The 26,375-nt window shown below is 45.1% G+C and overlaps 1 protein-coding gene across 5 annotated transcripts in view; it reads left to right on the top strand.

Moving 5' to 3' along the window:
* MATN2 (matrilin 2) overlaps positions 1-26,375 on the top strand; it is a 135,753-nt gene that overhangs the window by 49,788 nt on the left and 59,590 nt on the right. For all 5 annotated transcript variants that reach the window (XR_014309447.1, XR_014309448.1, XR_014309449.1 and 2 more), the window contains 2 exons: positions 4,270-4,392; positions 22,531-22,653. Coding sequence is in view for 2 of the 5 variants with exons in the window: in XM_082722798.1 (XP_082578924.1) it covers positions 4,270-4,392; positions 22,531-22,653 (246 nt within the window). In the remaining 3 variants the exon portion in view is untranslated. The remainder of the gene's footprint in view (positions 1-4,269; positions 4,393-22,530; positions 22,654-26,375) is intronic.

Below are 26,375 nucleotides of genomic sequence, written 5' to 3'. Positions count from 1 at the left end.
CTCTCACCGCAGAGAAACGGGATGTCAGCTCTCCAAAATGTGCTCTTCGAAAAGTCACCTGGACTGAGGGACCTCTGATCAGAGAACACCTGGGTCTCTTTAGGGGCTCCAGGAGGGCTGTAGAAAGGAGATGATAATAATAATCATTACCATTTATTGTTATTAATATCATAATATTAATGCTCTGATTTGAGCTATTAGCATACATTGGCTTATTTTCACAACAAATCTGTGAAGTAAGTGCTCTTACAGCTCTTATTTTACAGAAGAGGAAATTGAGACCCAGAGAGGTTCAATGACTTGTCCAGGGTCACACAGCACTGTGGTAGAGTGGAGGTGTAAGCCCAGGCATTCTAGTTCAGAGCCTACCTCTTGACCACTGTGTGCTACCCACACTCGACAGATGAGTAGGAGTTTCTTGGCCACTTGGGGAGGTGGGGTTGCACCATGGCAAGAAGCCAGGAAAGGAATGATATTTCCGATGGATTTTCTGTGTCATTAAAGCAATAACAACAGCAGCAAAGAACCAGTCCAGATTCTCTCTTAATGTTATAGCCTGCTAAGGAGATGTGACCCACAGTGTGAAAAAGGCGGACGAAGGAGTAGGCAGGCAATGGAGGCCATGGTGCAGGTAGGGAGAGGATTTCGGAAGGAAGAGGGCTGGGGTTCTGCACTTCCAGCAGAGCTGAAAAACGTGCTGGATCTGTGGGTCGGAGGAGATAGGCAGTCTTCCTGTGTGATGGAAGCAGGAAACTGTATTGTAAAACTAGGAAGAGTTCAGGCTCTGGAGCCAGACTGCCCTTGATTGGGAGACCTCGTTCTGGCTCTCACTGGCTGTATGGACATGAACTTGGGCACAGCGGTGGCTTTATATCCCTGAGCAGTAAATTCCTACACCAGCCACAGCAAGGGGGAGAATGCTGAGGTTGCATTCTCAGGCCACCCCTGAGAGCACCAGAGAGACTTGGAAATGAGGCATCCTGTGAATTGAGGCCCTGTATACAAGATGACCAAAACCTACACTATCCCGGGGCCTGCCATTTTTGCCTCCCAGTGAGAGGGGGCACTGAATCTGGGGACTGAAAAACTCAGGTCTATCCTGAGCTTCCTGGTGACTCACTTGCTGATTTTAATTAACCTCTTGCTCCCTACTCTATCAGTCCCTGCTCTATCAGCAGGCCTTTCCTCCCCTAATAGCTCCATCCCACCCAGGTCCGGCACAGATGAAGGCTCTAGTAGTGCTCCTAAGACACACCTTTCATGAACGAGCCTGGGAAAAGCCTATGCTTAGTACAGCCCTTTGGCCCTCTAATGTTAGGTGGGAGATAAGATTGACTTCCACAAAAGTTGACTCTATATACCCAATAAGTGTTCTTTTCTAGATCCCTAGTCAGCCCTAGCACTCCTTTGGTCATTTATACATTTGTTAATAAGATTCCTATTTCCTAGTGTAAAAAAGTCCAATCCTGCCAATGACCCAGTCTGCTGATTAGTGATTCCTTCCCCGGAACACAGTGCCTTGACCCAGTTGCAACCCATTAGACCTTCTGGAGGCCAGTGGAGGAGGCAAGATGATCGCCTCCCCTTCAATCCCACCCCAGAGGCCAGTCCCAGGGGACAGCTGATGTTCTTTGGAAACACCAATCACTCATCCATAAAATTTTACAGATGGAATTTTTTTTTATTTTATCTTAGTAAAAACGGTTGGGATTCTTCTGCTTGAAAGGAACAGAAATTCGGGTGCCTGGGTGGCTCAGTGGGTTAAGCTGCTGCCTTCGGCTCAGGTCATGATCTCAGGGTCCTGGGATCGAGTCCCGCGTCGGGCTCTCTGCTCAGCGGGGAGCCTGCTTCCTCCTCTCTCTCTGCCTGCCTCTCTTCCTACTTGTAATCTCTCTCTGTCAAATAAATAAATAAAATCTTAAAAAAAAAGAAAGGAACAGAAATTCAATTTGAACCAGCTTTGGGGGTGGGGGAGATTATATTCTATTACCTCCTGGAAATCAGGAGAAGAGTGCAGCCCCCTCCTGGATGCCCTCCCTTCTCACCTCAAATGCATGGGGACAGGTTCAACAGTCCCCATGCATTTGAGGTGAGAAGGGAGGGCAGCTTCTAGAAAAAGGTGGGGGGGGGGTGTTACACAGACAAAAAACTAAATGTCTGTACTGAGGGTCCCTAGACACCATTCATGCCTTTATTCCACAGGGTGAAAAACAGGTCTAAAGAGCTACCCAGCTTACCTGAACTCCCCTCCCTCATTCAGGCAGAGGGGAACCAGGGCACAAATACCGCTTTTCATCCTGTGCCCTTTGTATTATATCAAGTTCCAGTCTCCTGCTTCCCATTCTTTCATGGCACACGGCCAACACGAGCCTTGGGAACAAGCTATCACTCCCAAACCCTCTGCAGTTGTTCTTGTAATTTCCCCATTTGACAGGTGAAGAAAGTGGAGTTTAGGGAAATTAAGTAATTCATACGAAGTCATAGTAAGTGGTGAGGCGGAGCATTCAGGCCATCTGCTTCTGGGCCCCTCCCTCTTCACCCCTGTGCTGCCTGCTGCCAATGGATGTTTGCTCTGCGTCACATGTCCTGTCCCCTTACTTCATCTGCCAGGGTCCTGGTGAGAAGACAGGCACCAGGCTCGTCACCGAGGCTTCAACTGGTGGATAACTGCTATGTGGCTGTTTGCCTGGACTTTAGACTGCCTTCACTACAGAGGAGAGGGACACACTGAGCGTTCCTCGGGAAAGCCCCCAGGCCTGTGGGTCACTGGGCTCCAGCAGTCCATGGTAGGAAGAGAGCCTTCCGGGGTGCAGAGCAAGTGCCGATTAAAAGCAGAATGATGATCCACTTGTAGGACTGTCAGAAACTGAACATCTTGATAATCCCAAGTGCTGAAGTTTTGGGGGCTGTGGGCATCGTTACCCTCATGCACAGCTGGCATGGGACACCTTGCAAGGCGAGTAGGCCACACTATTCAAACGGGGGACCCGGTCCCAGCAAAACAGCTGCATCTGGGCTCAAGGAGATGCGTTTGAGAACGTTCGTCACAGCATCGTGAGTGAGTGTGAAAATTTGGGCACTGCTCAAATGATGGCTGATGGGGAGATGGTGAAATACAACGAGGAAGAATCAATCATAGGACTGATAGATCAAGTGTTGGAAGGGAATAAGCTGGATCTCACGTATCTGATCATATCTGAGATAGACAGTCAATTCCCATTATTCTCAGAATCACGTTCTCTAAAGTCATGGCGACACTGCATTTGGAAGCTCACAACCATCATCCTAAATGGTATTGTTCAGAATTTGAAGTTTTACTCCCTTTATTTATTTCCTACCTACTGGTAACGAGACATCTATGTAACGTACACCATCAGTTTCATCAGTAGCTCGGTTTTCCTAAGCACTGGATTAGTGGGCTTGTTCTTAGCTTTTGAAAGCCTCTTTTATTTCAGCTTCATAAAAATATATTTCTACACGCGGGCATCTTTTTTGTTTATGAGAACACTTGCGTAACTTGTACCCTGTGGATAATGATGCTTATTAATTTTAAATGCGTTCAAGTTGAATTACAGTGAATAAAGTAATAAACTAAGATGTAAAAAACAGTGAGCATTTTTATGAGCTCCTGATAGACTTATGCAAGAATTGATGTATCTGAAAGCCAAAGGACTTCAGAAACTAAATGCAGATATTTTAAAATTAAGATCAGATTAAAAGATTATGGAAACATGGAACTTAGGAATGCATTCTTTACTCCACAATATTCTGTATGACACTTTTGCATAGTAAAAGATTTCTCTTGGGATTTATGGTCCTGAAAAACTGTTGACTCTTTGCCACGTCCTCATTTAACTAATAGCTTCTCCTTCAACCCCATTGCTGCTGCTGAAAATCTATGCATTAGCCAAAGCCCCCTCCAGTATCAGTAAACTTTCTGATTCCCCAGTTAAGCATTATTCATTGAACCATGAAATGTCTGTTCTTTGGTTGATCATTTTTGACCTGTTTTTATCAGCAGTTTCATATATCAACCTGGCATCATTTCCCTTGAACCCTCTGTGGGCCTTTATCTGTGTACTGCTAATGGCAATTATCTAAGACTGTCTTGTCCAGCCATAGGCTGTACTTCCCCTTGAGGGTAGGGACAGCACTTTGCTTTCCTTTGGGTCCTGCGTTCTCCTTCACAGCAGGTTCTGGATACACGTGGGTGGGTGAAGGCAGAGAAGGCGTCATCATCACCTTAACTCGGTGTATCTTCCTTTTCAGCGGTCCACATGTGCAGCATCCTGGAGCACCGCTGTGCCCACTTCTGCATCAATACCCCCGGCTCGTACGTCTGCAGGTGCAAACAAGGGTACATCCTCAACTCGGATCAGAAGACTTGCAGAAGTAAGATTGCTTTGCTAATGTTATCGTACTGTCCTCCCCCACTCTCTCGAGGGCCTCTTGAGTTCATCTGTGGCCCCAACCAAGTCATCATCTCCCTAAGGAAAGAAAAGAGGCTTTATAACTCGTGCATTTTAGGTTGGCCTCCCCCACTCCACCGCCCCCCACCATCACAGTGCCAGGACCAGAGCCTGGCACATAGTAGGCAAGCAGAGAGAGTTTGGAAAATCGTTGAAGGCACCTTCTTAGAAATAACCTTTTTGAATTCATGAACTGGTCTGTGTTACTTCCAAGCTGTTCTTTAAGGGGACCCACCGGGGAGACTTTTTATCCACTGTCTCTATTAACTGTACCTCGAGGAATTGTTTCTCTATTTTATTCTCTTCTCTGAAGCATTGACTCTGGATGAGTTATTAACACTGGCTGGGAATGATGATTCCAGTTCTGTTTTAGAGGTGTGCAGGGATCTAGTAGCTTTGGTGAAGGACACTTTATAGGTCTTTTAAATAAAAAAAAGTCAAATAGATAAGACACAAATAGAACTCACATTCTCTTTTTTTGGCCAAAAATGGACAGACCATGTACTGACATTGGAGCCAGCAAGCGGCAATCCGCCTCTTAGAGAGATTGCTTAGATGCTGAGTGTGGGCTTACGTCTATATATTTTTAAGTTGTAAGAAAAGCCACGCGTGGTTGGTTGCCCATAGACAACCGGGCCACCAAACCAGGCTTCCTCAGGATTCAAGATTCAAGACTTGAGAGGAAGACCGGCCCCTACAGAGGAAATAAAACTCAGCTAATCTGACACACAGTTCATGCAATGCATAATTATTACACCACATGGTAAGCAATTAAGCATTAATGGGAAGCATTTGCACAAACGGCTGTAATTAGTGTCACATTTATAGAGCCAAACCACATTTTCCTGTTTTCTCCTCACTTCATTTTTGGGGTTGAGAGTAGTTGGATAGGGGCCTTCCTGTTCCCCACGATGAGGTAACATCTGCTCAACTCCTCCAGTGCTGTGGCCCATGGAAGCATCGAGACCTCGGACTCTGAATCTCAGGCGCTCTGTGTTCTTTGGCTCCTGTCCGACCGCAAAATCCCAGATTTTTTGAGTGCAGCCTGAATCATTCCCATCTTCTGCTTGAACCTCTGACCCTTCTTCAGTTTCCACAACAAAAATCACCCACACCAAATACTCATGGGCTTAATAGAATTCTCTGGAGAGCTGGGGCAGCTCTGGCAAGGTCATCTCACCCACTGCTCAGCAAACAACCTAAACGTCTCTTGGATCCTTGTACCTTTTTTGCGGGGTCTGCCTGTCCCCTCTTCCAGCCTCTTCAGGAGCTCCCCCGCCCCCAAGGGGTTTCTCTGAAGAATGCTCAGCCTTTGGGCCCCCTGCTAACTCCCTTCTTGCCCTTCCCTTCTTAGCAGCTCAAGAAATTCCTCCCCTTGTCTTCTGCCCCAGTCGCCTGCTGCGGTCGGGGCGTCTGCTGATGGCCACTTTCCAGGGGCTGACTTGGTCCAGTCAGAGGAATTTTGAGACTAGCAAATAAAAAAGAAAATGTTCTCCCCTCAGTGTCCTGAGCAAAATCTTTCCTGCTCCAGGTTCTGTCAGGCCCTGCCTGGTCCCACCTCAAGCCCTCAGGCCCCCTGGGCCCTCCCTGGTGTCGGTCTGGCCTCGGCTCCCTCCCGTTCAGGGCTGCGGGTGCAGAAACTGCCCAGGGCTTCAGACAGACTGACTAGATGGAGGAACAAGGTGGTCCAGGGCAGAGGGGCTCCAGCTCCAATAACCAAGAACCACTCAGGAAACCGAGCCCCAGGTGTCACCCCAGAGAGGCAGAGTCAGTGGGTCTGAGGGGGGTGTGGGCCAGGAGTCTGCATTTCCTGTGAACTTCTGACATGAATGGTTGCCACACTCAGATTCACTGGCGTCAGGCAACAAGGGAGCCGAAGGGAAGGGCTTCAAGGTAGGGGGGAAGGGAAGGAGCTGGAACCAGGACTCTGGTGTCCCTCTGACCCAGCCCCTCTGGTCACCCGGAAGTAGTTCAACCACCTGCACTAGCAGGACTGGACTTAGCTGCGCTGGGACAGTCATAGAGAGCCTTGCTCGCTGTCGCTCGCTCTCTCTCTCTCTCTGACAAAGGTGGTAACTCTTTGGTCTGAAATGGTACATGAACCAGATTTCAATGTCAATCCCAGCATTGCTGCAGGTCAGCCTGTCTCTTCCCGAGCTGGTTATTGAAACTCCTTGACTTAACTTCCTCACCCATAAAATGGGGAAGCTGGTGACAAATTCATATCTACCTCGTCGATAAGTCCTTGTTAGCCTGTGTTTGTAGTCTGGTGGACAGTTAAAAGTTGTGCCAAGCGAAGGCTGGGCCATTCCTTGACCTCTGTTCAGGAACTGCTGGCAGGGACGTGTCCCTGTCAACATGGAGAAAGACTCTGGGCCTGGAGAGGAATGAGACACACTTCTTTCCATTTTTGAGCATGTAAGATGGGCCAGTCAGCATGCACATGACTGGAAATAAACTAGTGAATAAAACAGCAATGTCTATGTTTCTTGGAGCTCACATTCTGGCATGGGAGTAATTCAAATAACTAATGTAATTGCAACCATGCCCTTGGCGATTGCACCAAAGTGATTGCAGCCGGTGCTCAGCTCCATAGCGTGTGCTGCGCAGGTCGGGCTGAACTAGAGCCCATTCACTTATTACGTGTTCGCCATGTGTCAGGAGCCCTCCGAGTGCTTTATCCGTGCTATCTCATTTAATTCTGACAATGAGCTCTCACAGTGGATTCTATCATTCTCGTTTTACAGATAAGGAAGATAAGGTACCTCCCCCCCAAAAGGTCAGACAATTTACTCAAGGTCATATGGCTAATACTATGACCAAAGCAGAATCCAAATCTTGTTATGCAGGACTCCATATTCCGAGCCCTTAACCACCATTGGATACTGTCCCATGATCCTTGAGGGCCCCCAGATGGCGACAAGAGAACCCTGCAGCCAGAGAAATTCCTCTAGCCCCAGGAGGACAGGCAGGTTCCAAGGCTCACTGATCTCAAGGGAGGCTCAGTAGTAATTCAGCAAGACTAATATTCAAATGATTATCCTTCCCCCAAGTCCACTATCAACTGCTATGACACTGTCACCCTACAGAATGATTTGAGAGGACCTCTTAGGTGATTGCTTTCAGATGTGCGTGTGTGCATACACACACACACACACACACACACCATACCCACCCTGTTGTATTGGTACCTGTCTGTGTGGAGGGAGGAGGCCAACACAGCTAACTCAGAGATTCTGCAAGTGGAAATGGACCTTAGCTGTTAGACTTTTAGCTCCCTTCCTCCACATAACCCAAGAATTCTGTTCCCTCCTAGTGTCCCAGATGGATGATGTTGCCTGTCCATTCACCACCTGGGATACCAGGTTGTTGCAAAACACCTCCATCCCACCTCCAGATAGAGTGGACAAAGCTGAAATCCTACTCCCTGTAATTCCCACCTTTGATACAATTTTGCTAGCTAAAGCTCTATACCAGAAAGTATATTTCCTTTTCCAAATAAAAAGAGAAAACCTTTTGATTATTGAAGAGTGTTATCCCACATCCCTTATTAATTTTCTCTTTTTGGGGAGAAGCATAAACAGCTCTTTAAGTAGCTGGATTTGGGGTCTCTTCACTGTCCAAATAATCCTCTTCTGCATACTAGTTGGTCATTGTCTCAAAATGTGCCCTTCCATTCAAAGACTAGATCAAGCATATTAAATATTACCCTCAAAGTCTGCTCATATGAGCAATTTGGAATGTACTGGAAGTCAACATTGTGGATTCTTCTGTCCTCCAAAAACTCTTCCCTATCCAATACCATTAGATGAAATTTATGTAGAAGCATTAGCATAGTACCTAGCCCATAGGGCTCAATAGAAGTTTATGTCCTTGGGGCACCTGGGTGGCTCAGTCGGCTAAGCATCTGCTTGTGGCTCAGGTCATGATCCTAGGGTCCTGGAACCGAGTCTCGCATTGGGGCTCCCTGCTCAGTGGGGTGCCTGCTCCTCCCTCTCCCTCTGCTGCTCCCCCTGCTTGTGCTCTCTCTCTGTCAAATAAATAAATAAAATCTTAAAAAAAATTTTTAAAAAGACGTGTATGTCCTTCCCTCTCCCATTTTTCCCATTTAAAAAAAATGGGGAAAACCCCCATGAAGTACACCTGTCTTCACATTTCTGTTTTCCCCTACCATCCCCCTCCCTTGAATTCCTTTCCCACTAATAAGAAAGAACTTTATCTCTTCTCTCTTTTCTTTATTTATGTTTTTAAATAAGGAATTTTCCCTCCCTTCTTGAATATTTAACCTATCTGGAAAAATATTGAAAACGCAACATTTAGAAAATTTCACTTGGCAAAAAAATGTAAACTTTCTTATCCAGCTTTCTCATTTTTTCTCTCTCTCAAGAACCATACGAAATGCATTTTATTGCTTTCATTCGTCGAATATGTTCCTGACATTATTTTTTCCAAGCTACACAGATGATTTAGTAGCTTTTATTTTAGAGTTTAATCAAGGGGCCTGGTCCATAAAAAATAGTCATATTGTTAGAGAAAAGAAAATCATAACCAACATCCCTCATGAACTTAGATGCAGCGATTCTTAAAAACTCAGCAAATAGAATCCATATTTATATCCTCTAATCAAGACCAAATGAGTTTTATTGCAGGGATGCAAGTTTGCTTTAACATAATTCACCACATTAACAGATTAAAAAGTGAAAAAATATATAATCATTTCAGTAGATGCAGAAAAGGTATTGAACAATACCCAGCATTCATTCATGATAAAAACTCTCAGCAAACTAGCAATAAAAGGAAAATTTCTCAACCTGATAATGGGTATGTATGGAAAAACCTATAGTTAATATGATACTCAAGAGTGAAAGATAAATGTTTTCCTCCTAAGAGAAGGCACAAGACAGTATGTTCATTCTTACCATTTCTCAGCATTGCACTGGAAGTTCTAACTGATAAAAAAATAAAAAGAAATTAAAAAGTCATATAGGTCAGAAAGAAAAAAGTAAAATTGTCTTTATTCACAGACTATGTGATTGCTTCTGTAGAGAGTGGGTGGAATCTTAAAAAATAGCTACTAAAATTAATAAATGAATAAGGTTGTAGGATACAAAGTCAATATATGAAATTATTTGATTGTATTTTTACATACTGGCAACAAAAATCAGAAATTGAAATACCAGAGGCGCCTGGGTGGCTCAGTTGGTTAAGCATCTGACTCTTGATCTCAGCTCAGATCTTGATCTCTGGGTTGTGAGTCAGTGCCCTGCATTGGGCTCCATGCTGGGTAAAGAGGCTACTTTTAAAAGAAGAAAAGAAAAGAAAAAGAAATTGAAATGCCATTTATAATAGCATGGGAAAGATGTAATTTAGGGATAAAGTTGACAAAAGCGTGCATGATCTGTACACTGAAAAGTATAACAGACTTCTGCAATAAATTAAAAAGACCTAAATAAATGGCGAGAAGACCATATCATATCAAGGAATGAAAGCCTTAATATGGCTAAGATGTCAATTCTTTCCAAATTGATCTATAGATTCAAAGCAATCCTTATCAAAATCCCAGCAGATGATTTTAGGTAGAAACTGACAATCTGATTCTAAAATATATATATGAAAATGCAAAAAAAACCCCCAAACCATAATAGTCAAATACAGTTGACTCTCATTATTCATGATGGTTGGAAGCCTCTGTGAACTCAGAACTAGCAATTACTAGATCAATGCTCCTGGAAGAAATACAGAATTACATTCTTGTGAGCTTCTGGCCACATCATCAATGAGTACTTAGCCTTGTTTTACGTGTGTTTCTATGTAAAGACACTTTATTGTATATACTGTTCACTGGTTAATATTGAACTCCCAGCTGACAGCACTATTGCTCAGGCCTGAATGAAGATCACCGAATATACACCTGTTCTTCGTGAGGCACGTCACAGCCTTCTTGCATTTAGGAACACTGGACAGCATTCCATGCTACTCTTGAGAGCCATTTTTTTTAAAAAAAGATTTTATTTTTTTCTTTATTTATTTGTCAGAGAGAGAGAGAGAGAGATCACAAGCAGGCTGAGTGGCAGGAAGAGAGAGAGAGGGACGCAGGCTCCCCACTGAGCAAGGAGCCAGATGCGAAACTCGATCCCAGAACCCTGGGATCATGACCTGAGCTGAAGGCAGCGGCTTAACCAACTAAGGCGTCCCTTAAGAGCCATTTTAAACAGTGAAATCACCTAACAAAATGCATAAAAGGCAGGAAAAAAACAAAACATGGCACCAAATAGAACACAAAAAGGATGTTTGTTGGCAGTATGAGAACGAAAACAGGAAGGCGAAGCATTGTCTTTTTGGACCTCAACTGGGAATGTGTGCTTCAGGTAATTCAAATTTTTCACCATTCTGTGCACATCCATGGATGGCCATGAAGATATGGTAAACATTGATTTGGGGTACAAGTAAATTTTAGAAAGTAGGTGACTTTGCAAATATGGAATCTGCGAATAATGAGATCAATGAAAACTCCAAGAAAAAAAAAAACCCAAAGTGGGGGGGTTTAGATGACCTGATTTCAAGACTAATTATAAAACAACAGCAATCAAAACAGTGTGTGTTGGTGGACATCAATGAACCAGCATATATAGTCTAGGAATAGACCCACGCACATATGTGAACTGATTTTTGAGAAAAGCGCCAAAGCAATTCATGAGGAAGGAATAATGTCATCAACAAACGGTGCTACAGCAATTGGATTGCCATGTGCACAAAATGCATCTTGACCTTCACGTCACACCATATACAAAAATGAATGACCTTGGATTTGGCAAGGATTTTTAAAAATAGGATACAGAACACCAAAGAGAAAACTCAACTAACAGAACTTTATCAAAATTAAAACATTTGGGGGCACCTGGGTGGTTCAGTTGGTTGAGTGTTTGAATCTTGATTCCTGCTCCAGTCCTGATCTCGGGGGTCTGGGGATCGAGCCCCCCACATGGGCTGCATGCTTAGTGTGCAGTCTGCTTGTCCCTCTCCCTCCCCTTTTGACTCTCCCTCTGCTCATGTTCTCGCTCTCTCTAAAATAAATAAATAAAATCTTTAAAAAAAATCAAAACATGTTCACTTCAAAATACACTACTACCAAAATGAAAAGGTGAGCCATAGACTAGGATAAAATATTTGCAAACACACACCCAGCAAAGGACCTTAGAATATATAAAGGATTCTTAGAACTCAATAATGGGAAAATAAACAACCCAGTGAAAATGGGCCAAAGATCTGAACACATATAAACCAGAAAAGACATATGGATGGCACAGAAGCCTGTGAAGAGATGTTCAGTTATTAATTACTAGAAAGATACAAATTAAAACCACAGTGAGATTCTTACCATACCTCTACTGGATTGGATAAAATTTAAAACATTGACCATAATACATGGTGGCAAAGTTGGCAACAGGAACTATCACTGTTCCTTGCAAGAATGTAAAAAATGGTTCACTCTTTGGAAAACAGATTAGCAGTTTTCTACAAAGTTAAATATATACCTACCGTATGACCTAGCCATTCAAACTTTATTTACCCCAAAGAAAGTAATGTTTATGTCCAAAGATTTTTTTAAAAAGATTATATTTATTTACTTATTTGAGAGAGAGAGAAAGAGTGTTCGAGTAGGAGGAGGAGGGAGAGAGAGAGAGGGAGAGAGACTCTCAGGCAGAGTCCATGCTGAGCATGGAGCCGGGGTGGGGCTTGATCTCACAGCCCTGGGATCATGACCTGAGCCTAATCTAAGAGTCTGATTCTCAACCAACTGAGCCCTGAGTCGCCCACATGCTCCTATGTCCAAACAAAGATTTGAATACGAATGTTCACAGCAACTTTACTTGTAAGAGTCCCAAACTGGAAACAACCCAAATGTCCATCAATAGGTAAATGGATAACATATTGTGATATTTGCATACCATGTAATACTACAAGGCAATGAAGAGAATAAACTTTTTTTTTTTTTTTGAGAATGAACTATTGACACAAGCAGCACACTAGATGAATTTCAAAATAATCATGTTGGATGAAATAAGACAAACAAAACAGTGTACATGGTGTATGATTCCATTTATAGAAAATTTTAGAAAATGACAAGTAATCTATGTGACAGCAGATTCGTGGTTGCCTGAGGATGAGGCGGGCAGTGGCGGGGGAAGCGGGCAGAGGGATTACCGAGGGGTATGAGGACATTTTGAGGGTTTGGGGGTGATGGATATGCTCATTATCTTGATTGTGATGATCATGTTGACAAGACAAACTTATCAAAGCGCGTACTTTGAACATGTACAGTTTATTGTATGCCATTTACAACTCAATAAGGTTAACATAGAGAAAGAAAGTCAGAACAAGGTGGTTTTGGAAGGTAAGTGATGCTGAGACGGAGGCTGCAAGACAAAAGGTTGGAGAAAGATCGCGAAACAATGAGGGAAGGTGTTGTGGAAGAGGGTTTTTTCCAACAAGTCTGAGAGAAAGGCAGGGCTTGCTGTCTTTGAGGGTGCTAACTAGACCAGCCTGCCTGTCTGGAACAGTTTGTTTGGGGCATTAGTGGGGGCTGAGGGAAGGAATGCAAGCTGGAACAAATTATGGAGCAATTAGTTTCTCAAGCTGAGTCCCAGCATTGGTCTTTGGTGGGTAGAAGGAGCTGGTCATGGGGTGTCGATGGTAAATCCACATTTGAGTAAATTGATTTGAGCAGTAATGGATACATGGGATTTAAACTGGTAGAAAGTGGGTGGAGAAGTACCATCCACCCGTTCCCTCATTCATCCAACACTTACTGGTTCCCTCTAGGCACTCTTCCTGGGCAGTAGGAGAAAAAGGAGTGCTTCTCTTTTATGTTGGCGACCCAAGAAACACTCAGATCTTGGTTTCCTTTATGCTCCGCACCTATGGAGCGGAAGATGAAAGAGTCAATCAGTTTACAATTCCCACCCGCTCAGTCGGTTCAGTGACAGAATCTATTAGGAGTCCACCGCAATAAGCCCCACCCCGGGGAGGAGCTTATGACAGAAGCTGGGGGATGGGGGCCAGGGGATGGTAGCAGAATTTAAAATGACAGCTAGCTTCAGAAAGGAAACCTGAAGTGAGGCAAAACTAGCGAGTCTGGGAAGCAGCCCACCCAAGTGGTTGGATGCAGCTGGAGATGAGGCATTAGAGTTCAAGGATAACCCCAGGCTGGATATGCCTGGTGGTAGTAATTGACCTTGAAAACGGATCATATCTTGGAGGGAGAGAGGGAGCGTGGAAAGAGAAGGTCAGGGTCGGAGCTTCGGGGCTGCCCATGGTGAGAGCAAGGAGAGAGTGTGGAAGGGCGAGCAGGCTGCCCCCACAGCCCACCAGCCTGCCGCTTGTGGAATCGCAGGGCCCAGGTGCTGCTAGGACCGCCCTGAGCGGAAGCAGAGGCTGCTGAGCTGGGTGACCTGGCCACAGGCTTCCTCTCCACCCTGGGGGTCCAGGTCGGGGGACCTGAATATGGTAACGTGCAGCCTGCTCGCCCTCTGGTTGGGCCAGGCTGCAGGATTTTTTTTTTTTTTTTTTTTTTTTTTTTTAAGAAGAAAAGAAAACAAAGGAATCCGGGCTGGGTGGCGTTCTCATGGGAGAAGCAGTCCTGCCCGGGTGCGAGTGGAGACGAACGCTGTAAAAGAATCAGCACCGGTCAGGGGAAAGTGAGTTTGAGGCTCGTGCAGCTTCTTCTCTGCGTTCCTGGTTTCACAAGCGCCCAGATAAGTGGTTCTCAAAGTGGCCCCCCAGACAAGCAGCAGCTGAGCAGAGGAACTGGCTGGAAAGGCAATACCCCCCCCCCGGGGGGGGGACCCTAGAGTTCCCTAATGGGGACTCTGCGGTGGTACCTAGGAATGGGTGTGTGAACAATCTCTTCAGGCAATCCTGATTAAGCCCAACTCTGGAAACCACCGAGGCCTTTTAAACCGGATCTTAAAGACTCCACTCAGTAGGGAGTTAATATTAAGAACGAGATGAAGGCCCTTGTTTGGAAATTGCAAAGCGCTCTACAAGACTAGGGCATTTCTCGTGCATGCTTGTTTATTTCCATGCACCTCATTGGGTCAGATTTACTTATGTTTTAAGGCTTTACAGGGAGGTGTGTGGCGGGGGGGATTCTTTCCCCTTTTCTCTTCTCAGAATGAAAATCTTGTGAGTGACTAGGAGAACTGACTGGCAAAGAAATCGACAGTTGGGGAGAGGCACAGCTGGGATTTGCCCAAAGGACAGGTTTGTTTTTCTCGGTGACATTGGGTTTGTTTTGTTTCTTCCAGCGTTAGAAGCACAAGGCCGATGACTCACATTGACTGTCGAGAGTCTTTAAGTCCAAACTGCAGCTGTCAAAATAAGATTAGTGCTTTCAGGCACCATGAAAGAAGGGGGATGGTCCCCAAAACCCAGGCTCCGGTTTGTGGAGGCCTGATTCTGGGAGGGCGTTCACACTGGTGTGGGCGGAAACCCCATTGTCTCCCACTTGAGTGAAGTAACAGCCCTAATAATACATTTCTCTTCGCTCTTGCTGGGATGGATAACTTGTGGTTTCTACATCTCCGGCCGAGTAACAGCAGGAGCTGTTTAAAAAAAGTGGAGTGTGTCTTTAAAGGTGTTCATTTTGCTTTAACTCCAAAGGACAGATTAAACTGTCGTTGGTGGGAACAGCACGCAGTGTAGCTTGTCAAAAGCTCTGAAAAGCCAATAAAAACCCCTTTGATTTTGCCTGGCATGAGGTCAGCCACGGCAGCCCCCAGCCCTTGTCCCATGCTCCTCGTCCAGCGGAATCAGATGGAGGTTTTCCAAGTTCTCTGGCTGAGGCGCGGCGCCAGGGTTTCGAGATCATAAATGAAGGCAGGCACTTAAATCTAGGATGCCTTCGAGCCCCGGGGCAAACACTAGGGATGGATTTGAGCACAGCACTGGGCCTCTGAGTTATCAAATCCTCACTGATTTATTTCACCTGGGAAGACTAAGCAGCTGCAGTTAATATCCCTCCCTACAATTCACAAGGAACTAAAAGCAAGTAAATTCTGCTGACTGTCAGCTCTGTGCTAATGATTGCCTTCTGGCAAGACATTGCTTGCATGTGGTGAGATCTTTTGTTATAAAATTCAAAATTGCTTGCTTTGCTGTATCAGATCAATTCAGCAGTTCAACAAAGCAAAACTTAGTCAAGGATATGTCGATGTTATTTAAAGAAATCTGAAGCTACGTCCATGCGTGGCGTTCTCAGAGGCGTCTGTAAATTGACACTTGATTGAAATGGTGTTGTGGGCGAAACTTGTCTGGAGCCCACCTCTCCTGCATGCTGAACTGGGCCTGTGCCTCTAAGACCTTTCTGTACCCGTCTAAGGAAGAAGGAGGCTAGCATTTGCTGAGTATCCATATATCTGCCAGGGGCTTAACTCGTCTCGTTATCTCAGCCCTGCAGTGTTTTCTCCACTTAATTATTTAACTTCTAGGAAAATCGGGTCTTCTAGAAATCACTCATGTGAGGTCACACAAGCCAGCTAGCTGGAGGCAGGTCTGGCTCCGAAGAAGATCTTCTTTTCACTCTGTCTCCATCCCCCCCTCCCCGCCCCCACCTCGCCCCGCGCCACAAGACACGTAACTGCCCTTTTTCTTTTTTCTCCAAGGTTCAGTCCCCTGGCTCCTTCCTTTTCCATATTTCCTCCCTCAAGTCTTTGTATAAAAGAATCTTCTGAGTGAGACCACCTTCTGACCACAGCATATAAAACACAAGTTCCCTTCCTTCCACATTCCCAACTCCCTTGACCAGATAATATTTTTTGAAGCACTTGTAAGATCTAACGTGGGGAGCCTGGGTGACTCAGTAGATTAAGCATCTGCCTTAGGCTCAGGTCATGATCCTGGAATCCTAGGATCCAGGCTGTTGAGCTTCCTGCTCAGCGGGGAGCCTGCTTCTCCCTCTCCCTCTGCCTGCTGCTCCCATGCTGTTTGTTCCCTCTCTTTCTCTGTCAAATAAATAAACCAATTAAATATTAAAAAGAGAGAGAGATCTAACATAATGTATGGTTTACCTGTTTATTTTATTTAATGTATGGTTTACCTGTCAGTGGTGTGCTGGGAAATGTTTAAGAATCAGATCTCCAGGGGAAGATGCCCTGAGTGGGCAGGTTCTCAGGTTCCTGTGGGGTATATACAGCCAGTGCTGGTGATTTCATGCCCCTGCCTGTCCTTGCTGAATGCAGGGTAGGGCAGAGACGTACGTGCACAGTCTGTCATGTAGGTCGATAGGAGCCAGCCCCCACTTGAGTATAATCTTCATGGGACAGACATCAATTGATATATATATATTTTTTTAATTTTATTTATTTATTTAACATATAATATATTATTAGCTCCAGGGGTTCAGGTCTGTGAATCGCCAGGTTTACACACTTCATAGCACTCACCATAGCACATACCCTCCCCAATGTCCATAACTCCACCACCCTCTCCCTACCCTCCTCCGCCCGGCAACCCTCAGTTTGTTTGTGACAGTAAGAGTCTCTTATGATTTGCCTCCCTCCCGATCCCATCTTGTTTCATTTATTCTTTTCCTACCCCCCAACCTCCCCACATTGCCACTCAATGTCCTCATATCAGGGAGATCATATGATAATTGTCTTTCTCTGATTGATTTATTGTGCTAAGCAAAATACCCTCCAGTTCATCCACGTCATCGCAAATGGCAAGATTTCATTTCTTTTGATGGCTGCATAGTATTCCATTGTGTATATATATATATACATATATATATGTATATATATATATATGGCACATCTTCTTTATCCATTCATCTGTTGATGGACATCTAGGTTCTTTCCATAGTTTGGCTATTGTGGACATTGCTGCTATAAACATTTGGGTGCACGTGCCCCTTCAGATCACTACATTTGTGTCTTTAGGGTAAATACCCAGTAGTGCAATTGCTGGGTCATAGGGTAGCTCTATTTTCAACTTTTTGAGGAACCTCCATGCTGTTTTCCGGAGTAGTTGCACCAGCTTGCATTCCCACCAACAGTGTAGGAGGGTTCCTCTTTCTCCACATCCTCGTTAGCATCTGTCATTCCCTGACTTGTTAATTTTAGCCATTCTGACTGGTGTGAGGTGGTATCTCATTGTGGTTTTGATTTGTATTTCCCTGATGCCGAGTGATGTGGAGCACTTTTTCATGTGTCTGCTGCCATCTGGATGTCTTCTTTGCAGAAATGTCTGTCCATGTCCTCTGCCCATTTCTTGATTGGATTATTTGTTCTTTGGATGTTGAGTTTGATAAGTTCTTTATGCATTTTGGACACTAGGAATATCCCTGTTGGGAGACAGGGAGTATGGGCCTTTGTCACTGTACTTTCAGCAGATGAACACTAAACAGAACACCAATGACACCCGTGAGAACATTGTGTCGGGCTCTGGCAAATCAGTGAGTAAAATCAGCTCATGTTCCAGTGAAGCAGGCAGACACGATCAAGTCTTTCTAGTACCACTGGATAAACCTGTGAGTGCTGGAGTGGAGTCCAGAGGAAGGAGCCTTTAAGCCCAGCCACCCAGGAGAGGTCTTCCTGGAAGAGGTACTATTTGACAGAAGTCATGTGTCATGAATGGGGATCACCAGGTAGAGGAGGCTTGGAAGGATAATGAGAATTCAGAATTCAGTGCGTCTCCCATCCCCCATCATTTTATTACCCTTCGGTGGAAACTCTCCTGGGCTGTGAGAAAAAGAAGTGCTGTTTTTCAAAAGCATAAGGAATCCTCAAAAAGTATCTGTATTTGTTTCAAATAGAAGTGAGCACTGCCAGAAAAACAACATTGTTTTATCAGAACCTAGTCTGTATTTTTTCCTTAGTCTTTGTTTAATTAAGTTAATCCCTCAGTGGTTTCCCTTGGGACAGTGCAGATCCTACGGGCCATAAATCCCCCACATTATAAAAACAGTCTGAAAGTACAACACACAGGAAGCCAGCTGGCACGCACACTGTTTGTGGGGCCGGGCTTCTGGAATGCAAGCGATAAGCCTCCTGGTCCTACCACGCTCTGCGCCCTCATGTAGTGTCTGCAGTCCTCTCAGCCACTTGGAGAGGGAAGGGAAGGCAGCATTCATTCTGAGGTTTATTTGAAAGAGGAAACTGAGCCTGGCAGTCTCAGTTAATAAAGGGGGAGACTGCCTCCTGGGTATGGGCACTTTCCCCTCAGATGATTGCAAGGACTTTTATCCAGTTCGACTTTTCTCATCCTGGCTGGGTGCTGGAGTTCTCTGGGGAGCTTTTAAACAAAACACCGCTGCTTGCATTACCCCCTCCCCCCACTCCTTGGCCAAGCCCGTTTGAGGTAAGGAGGGGGGTGCCCTGGGTATCACGATTTTCCAAAAGTCCGCAGATGGTTCTAATGGGTAGCTAAGGTTGGGCGCTGCTGCTTCTGTCAGCCAGACCTTGTGGTTATTTACAGACTGTTCCGTGGGGGTCCCAGCCCCATCCTGAAAGGAATGGGCATTGCTTCTCTTACCTACCCTGTGAGGAGAAGTCTTGTGGGGAGGGGGGCACAGAAAGAGGATTGCTTCAAGGCCTTGGTTCATTGCTTTCAAAATGCTGCTTTCCAAGGGGTTCTTTTGTAACATGTTGGGTTTTTTTTTTTTCATTATTATAAAAGCTCTTGTTAAGAGCCCATGTTAGAAAATTTGAAAGCAGATCATTGTAAGTAAGAATAAAAAGCACCTCTGCTCCTACCACTCCTCTGTAACCGCCATTAGGCAGGGTTCCCACTGGACACCAAAGGAGGCAGAGCAGCAGCCGGAGCAGAGAAGGGATACCCAGGTGGAGGAGCTCGGGCCCCCCATCTTCAGAGATGGCCTTGGGATTTGGGGATGTAATTTGTTCCACTGTGCTGGAATGACCTTTTCCAGACACAATGCTTTCAAGCAGGTGCTTTCTCCTCCCCGTGAGGGAGCTTAGAGACTAGCGAGGGAGACAAAATGAATAGATGGCGTATGGATGCCTGTGTAATTGACATTGTGGTACATGCCCAGGGGAGAGGTGACTGCTGATAGGGGAGGCAGATAGCTCTGGCTCCGGAGAACAGCTGAAGGTCCTCCTATCAGGAGGTTAATTTTTCTATCACTGTTCCAGCAGACCAGAGCTATTTCAGCATGGAATTCAAAAAAACTACCACTGTTCCCAAACAAAGCAGTGATTTTTATTTAACAGCTAGAAGTCTGATAAGTTTCACCAGAGCTAAAGAAACCATCAGATGCTCCTTTTGATCCATTTCACTGAAGGGTAATAAAACTATGGGAGATAGGGGAAACACCGAATCCTGAGTTCCTGTTATCCTTCCAAGCCTTCTCTCCATGGTGACCCCCACTCCTGGCTCATGACTTCCATCAAGTGGCACCTCTTCCAGGAAGACCTCTTCGGGTTGGCTGGGCTTGGAGCCTCCTCCCTCTGGGCGCCACTCTAGCACTCACACTTTCATCTGGGTCTCCTGCTGAACGGAATTGACTTCTCAGCCTTCTGGCCCTCTGTCATCTCGTGTCAGTTATCCTTTCCATCTTCCCTCCTGCCACCTCCCTTGGAATTCCCAGCATGGAATTCAGCTACCAGGCCTGTCCCGTTTTCCTCATTTCTGCACATTTACTCACACTCTTCCCTCAGCCCAGAATGCCTGGCCCTTCTGCATTCTCTAATGCTTACCTGACAACCTTTTTCAATCCACCCTTGGCCATGGGGCTAGTTTTTTTCTACCTCAGGACTTTTGCATTTGCTGTTCTTTTAATCAGAAATGCTCTTCCTAGAGCTTCCCATTACTGACCCTTAGAATACAAGCTGGGTGACAGCAGGAACGCTTTTGTCTCTGTGGTTCTTCCCTATATCCCCAGTGCCTGGGACAAAGGGGGTACTTCATTTATTGAATAAATGAAGAATATCCTATGATTCAGATTTTTTTTTTAATTTTTTATTTTTTATAAACATATATTTTTATCCCCAGGGGTACAGGTCTGTGAATCACCAGGTTTACACACTTCACAGCACTCACCAAAGCACATACCCTCCCCAATGTCCATAATCCCACCCCCTTCTCCCAACCCCCCTCCCCCCAGCAACCCTCAGTTTGTTTTGTGAGATTAAGAGTCACTTATGGTTTGCCTCCCTCCCAATTCCATCTTGTTTCATTGATTCTTCTTCTACCCACTTAAGCCCCCATGTTGCATCACCACTTCCTCATATCAGGGAGATCATATGATAGTTCTCTTTCTCTGCTTGACTTATTTCGCTAAGCATGATACGCTCTAGTTCCATCCATGTTGTCACAAATGGCAAGATTTCATTTCTTTTGATGGCTGCATAGTATTCCATTGTGTATATATACCACATCTTCTTGATCCATTCATCTGTTGATGGACATCTAGGTTTTTTCCATAGTTTGGCTATTGTGGACATTGCTGCTGTAAACATTCGGGTGCACGTGTGATTCAGATTTTTATTAGATCTCTGGCTTCGGCTTGTAACTGAAGGTTTTTATTATTAATTATTCACTGTGATTTTTACGTGAGCTAAAGTGGTTTTTGTTTTTTGTTTTGGTTATTGGTGTTTTTCTTCTGTCTAAATCCACTGGAAATCTCAGTTGGAGTTCCCAATTGGAAATCTAAGCTATAAATATACTGGTAAGAGATAGAAGAATTTGCATCTATAGTTTTCTTCATCTACTTCATTGCTTCGGGAATGAAAATACATCTTTTAGCACTTAAAAGCCAGAGCCCCTATTTGTACAATCTTAGACATAAACATTTTTAATATAATGAGGCAGATTTTATTTTTAAAAACGATTTAGTGCATTTAATAGAAGTGAAGAATAAATCAGCTTTTATCTTTTTATCAATTTAATATTTTGTATTTATCTAAAAGCATAATAAACAATAAAACTCAAATGACACTGGAGATTACATTTAAGCATAACCATTGGATTCGGGGAACAATCGAGCTTTCTAGTTAATTGAGTTTTTATCATAGCTGTCATTAGTGATAGCTTTTAACCAGTGAAAACTCTTTTTAACATATTTGATCCCTTTAATGCTCTTTGGTTTTCTCCAGCTTTAATGGTTAAGTCACTGGAAGAGCTAGATACAACACCACGCCATTCTCCTTGCTGAGAAATAATGTCATCACATCAGCCTGTTTCTTCAAAAGAGAGACTTAGTCAGTGATGGATTGAAAATGCCTTTAACCTTTTCATCCTCTGATATATTTTTAGTTTGCTTGCGGTAGATGCATTCCTGCTAGTGCCTTCTCATATTGCATTTGTGTGGAAAGCCAGGGCTCAGCGCGTAATAAATATGCGACTTGAAGAGTTCTGCTAAGAACCAGATATCCGTTTCTCCCTAGTAATCTTTGTTACCTCGATCTAACCTCCTTTGGCGTCACATTTTCTTTCTTTGTCAGTGGCATGAAGAAATAGAGCTTAAGGAGGATTTCCAAAGATCGTTCGGGTAGACAAATGGAGTGAGGGGAAATATTTTCCAAAGGGACAGATGCAGAATTGGGACCTGCCATGTTTGGGGTGGATAGAGTAGACGGTCTTTTCACAGTGCTCTCTCTCTGGCTTCCCTGTCTGCAGAGTGTCAAAGATCGTGCCAGACTATCTCACGTATGCTGGTGAGACAGGGATGACAAAGCATTTTTGTTCTCGAACAACAGGAAGGGTACTTGATGCAGATGAGGGCAAATGCTTGCTTGTGATGACTTAACAGGAGGCACCAGAGTGGTTCAGAGCACTTTCAAGAACATGAGGCAAATACAAAACCGATGTTAATTTGAAATTACTCAATGCGTTTCCTAGAGGTGAATAAGTCCCACTTCGAAAGCTCTGTTTTTATTTATACATAGAGATGCATCAAAATGTTAACAGCGGTTGCCTCTGGATGGTAGGATTACAGTGGCTTAATATGTTAAAAGTGATTTTAACAAGTGCTTGTTGCCTGGTGGTGTACTGAGAGTCATGTCCTTCAGAGCTGTGTTCTCATGGTGCGACTCTGCCCCAGTCCAGGATCTGTGTGCGGTGGAGGACCACGGCTGTGAGCAGCTCTGTGTGAATGTGCTGGGCTCCTTCGTCTGCCAGTGCTACAGCGGCTTCATGCTGGCCGAGGACGGGAAAAGATGTGTGGGTGAGTATTCCCCTGCCTTGTTGAATGAGGAAGGGCAAGCTGGGCACAGCGAGGGGGCTGGGGAGCCTCCCACAGATCCAAGTACTCTCCTTTGAATTTCAACAAAGTGCTCCTTTCTCTGGTCTAGTTGTTAGTCCGAATTTGAACTCTGAAGACTTCCTTTACAGCTGAGGCTAGCATGATCTCATTCGAGGTCCTCAACAAAAGGCAGATTTATGATCACCTATGTAAATATAAGCATCCCTTTATATACTGCCTCCCTTGAAAAGGACTGGGTGGATTTTCAGCAAATGCGGAGGCTGTCTGGGGTGGCCTGACTTCAGTACAGCTCGTGTGTTGTTCATGAGATTCCCTTGCTGGTGGGTGAGGTTGTTGAGTGGCCCCTCAAAGATGGAAGCAGCCTTCCTGCTAAGCATGGATCTGCCAGCGATGGGCCCAAGGGACCACCAGGAATGAGAGCCCAGCTATCTGTGAGAAGACACCATTGTCAGAAGAAAGGAACAGTTGCCTCAAAGGCAAGCCTGGGAAGAAGTTGCAAGGGCAGTGCTTGGAATTTCAGGCACCCGCTTGCTATCAGTTGAGTGGCTTCCCACTGGGGCAACCCCACCTTGTGTGACCTGGTGGGATGTAGAAGAGCTGGGGGTGGCATTTGATTTCTTCAATGAAGGATAATGGTTCTCCTAAGCATTTAGAGAGTGCGCCAGCAAGTCCCTAATGCCACTTCCCAGTGTGTCCTTAAACTCACATGGTCTCATTCGTCCTTCCTCCAGCAAACAGTGACTGGCAAGAAGTAGGTGTTCAATGAACTGAACTCAGTACCTCTAAGCCAAAAAATCTGGGGGCTAAGGAAGGGAAAGGACTCGACTGACGTCAGAGGGGGAAGCTACTGACTCTAAATCCTGCATTTTCTCGTCCATATCCCATTGTTTTCAGGGGGATATGTTGTTGTTTCCCCTTACGTCTTGCTTCTCACAGTGAACGATTCTTATATTGCACATAGAATTTACATTTTCCAGCACTCTTTGATTCTTAGCTAAGGATGCAGAAGGAAAAAGCCACAAAACAGAAGTATTAGTGGCATCTTCTTCGCAGGTGAGAATCGAGTGGGTTTGTTTCCTTGTTTTTACACGCTGACGGGAATGAAAGCTGCCCTCATCAGAGGTCCACAAATGGAATTGGTCTCCTAAGCCTTGGAGATTTTATTTATTTTTTTCTTAATCTGCGGGTGGTGACAGTGACAGGGAGCAAATTACCACACCCACTAATGGGGGCAAAAGAGAAGTCAACATGCTTCACTCATTTTTATCATGCAAGTAATATACTTTCATTGAGGATAAACAGATTAAACAGATGAGCCCTGGGTGATTTATGCATCTGATGAACTGTTGAACACTACATCTGAAACTCATGATGTATTGTGTGTTGGCTAATTGAATTTAAATGTAAAAAAAAGGGATTAAGCAGATGAGAAAAATCACTATTAATAGTTTGTTGTATTTTCTGCCAGACTTTTCCCCACACACATATCTACTTCAAGGAGCACCTGGGTGGTTCGGTGGGTTCAACACCTGACACTTGATTTTGGCTCAAGTCACCATCTCAGGGCTGTGAGATCGTGCCCCTCGGTGTAGAATCTACTTGAGATTCTCTCTCTCCCCCCGCTCATGCACGTGCTATAAATAAATAAATAAAATCTTTGTTTTTTTTTTTAAAGATTTTATTTATTTGTCAGAGAGAGAGAGAGTACATACAAGCAGACAGAGTGGCAGGCAGAGGCAGCGAGAGAAGCAGGCTCCCTGCCTAGCAAGGAGCCCGATGTGGGACTTGATCCCAGGACTCTGGGATCATGACCTGAGCTGAAGGCAGCAGCTTAACCAACTGAGCCACCCAGGCGTCCCAATAAATAAAATCTTTTTAAAAACTTACAAAAGGGCACCTGGATGGCTCAGTGGGTTAAGCCTCTGCCTTTGGCTCAGGTCATGATCTCAGGGTCAAGGGATCGAGGCCCTGCATTGGGCTCTCTGCTCTGCGGGAGGCCTGCTTCTCCCTCTCTTTCTGCCTGCCTCTCTGCCTACTTGTGATCTCTCTCTCTGTCAAATAAATAAATAAAATCTTAAAAAAAATAAAAATAAAAAATAAAATAAAAACTTACAAAAATATCTAATTCAAAACATTTTGTTAATGTTGAACAAAATTAGGTCATGCTGTTTACTGTGTCTAACATATTTTTTCCTTTACCGGTAATTAAATGGGTGGAAACATTGGGGGCTGTTGGGTCAGAAGGAACCTGGGCCATTGGGAATAAGGCCAGTGGATAAGCTTCAAGAAGAAGGGGGAGTGTGTCTGGTTAATCATGAGAGGGAAGGAGCCGGGAAGGCCCAGAGCTTGTGTGGGCAACAAGGAGTAGATGGGGCAAGGGCAGTAGGGGCTGTGGCTGGGGCAGGAGGCCTGCCCTGGGCCTTAGGAAGCTGGAGGGTGGTGAGGAACCCAGTTTTCTGAGCGTTGCCACAAATATTTGCCTTGTCGTCCCTGTGTGGTAGAGAACCTTGGTGTCTCTAGAGGTCCAGAGCTGCTTGGTGGAGCTATGCTGAGTGCAGAGCCAATGGTGGAAGTAAGAGAAACTACAGAAGGTCAGAGAAGAAAGTCATTCTAATGGCCAGGGTGGGGAAAATCTAGGAAAGGAAGGAAGGGTAGCCATTGGACAGGTGTCCAAGGAGACATGAAGGGCGGTAATGGTATGGACACGGCGGAGCTCTCCAAGCTCGAAGGCTGGGTTGGGAGGGGCAGCCCTTGCTCCTGAGAGTGGGTAGATGAGGGGGAGACTGTCACAGGGATGCCAGACTGAAAGCTAAGCAGGTGATCTTACTCGAGGACAGCAGTCGGAAGGGGCTTGTCAAAGATGGAGACTCCAGGTGTCAGACCGAGACAGGAAATTTAGTGAAGCAAAGGCTGGCGGGGACTCTGGAAGCTCTCTGTCAGCAGCTGGTCTGGATGACCAGTGTGTCGATGGGAACGTTAAGAATATGGGGACCATAAATCCCAGTTCATCCAGCATGATCCCTGCTTGCGCCTGTTGCCTTATTTCTCAACAGCCCTCCCTTTCGCTTTCAAAGGGTTCTAGTCTGGGGTGACAAACTACAGGGTCACCCCAGTTAAGGCCAGCCTGGCTTAAACAGTGGAAGAGACCCACTCTGCTGAAGCAGAGAGCGCCTGCAGGTGTGACGTAGAGGAAGGAATTGAAGATACCAGCTGCAAGCAGAGCGTTCAGGGCTTCGAAAACCAGGGTGAGAAGTCTGGACTTCATCTCTGGAAGAGAGACACTGAAGGGTTTCTAATCGGAAGTGACAAATGTAAAGCCTCATTTGAGGAAACTGAATCTCTGGGTGTACTGCAGGATAGATTCCGGAAGGAAGACGGTGAGGGATGGAAAGACCAGTCAGGAGACTCTGGCAGTCCTCAAGGAGAGGTGACAAGGGTCAGAGTTTGAGGGACGACTGAAGAGATGGAGAGGGAGGGAGGAAGGCGTGAGGAGACACTGTGAGTAAAGCGGCGGAGGAAAAGTCTGAAGTCGCTCCTGAGTTTAAGCCTCCATTGATTCTGACAGATAATGAGCAGTTTTAGACAAGGTGAGTCTGAAGTTAAGGTGGGACCCTGACAAGGACATGTCAGGAGGAAGGAGGTAAGGTCACCTCACCATGAGAGGAGATTAGAACCAACAGCAC

Source organism: Mustela nivalis (genome assembly GCF_964662115.1).
Source record: "Mustela nivalis genome assembly, chromosome: 2".
Classification (NCBI taxonomy): Eukaryota; Metazoa; Chordata; class Mammalia; order Carnivora; family Mustelidae; genus Mustela; species Mustela nivalis.
The sequence above is the reverse complement of the archived record's forward strand: the minus strand, read 5'-3'. Positions and strand labels throughout refer to the sequence as shown.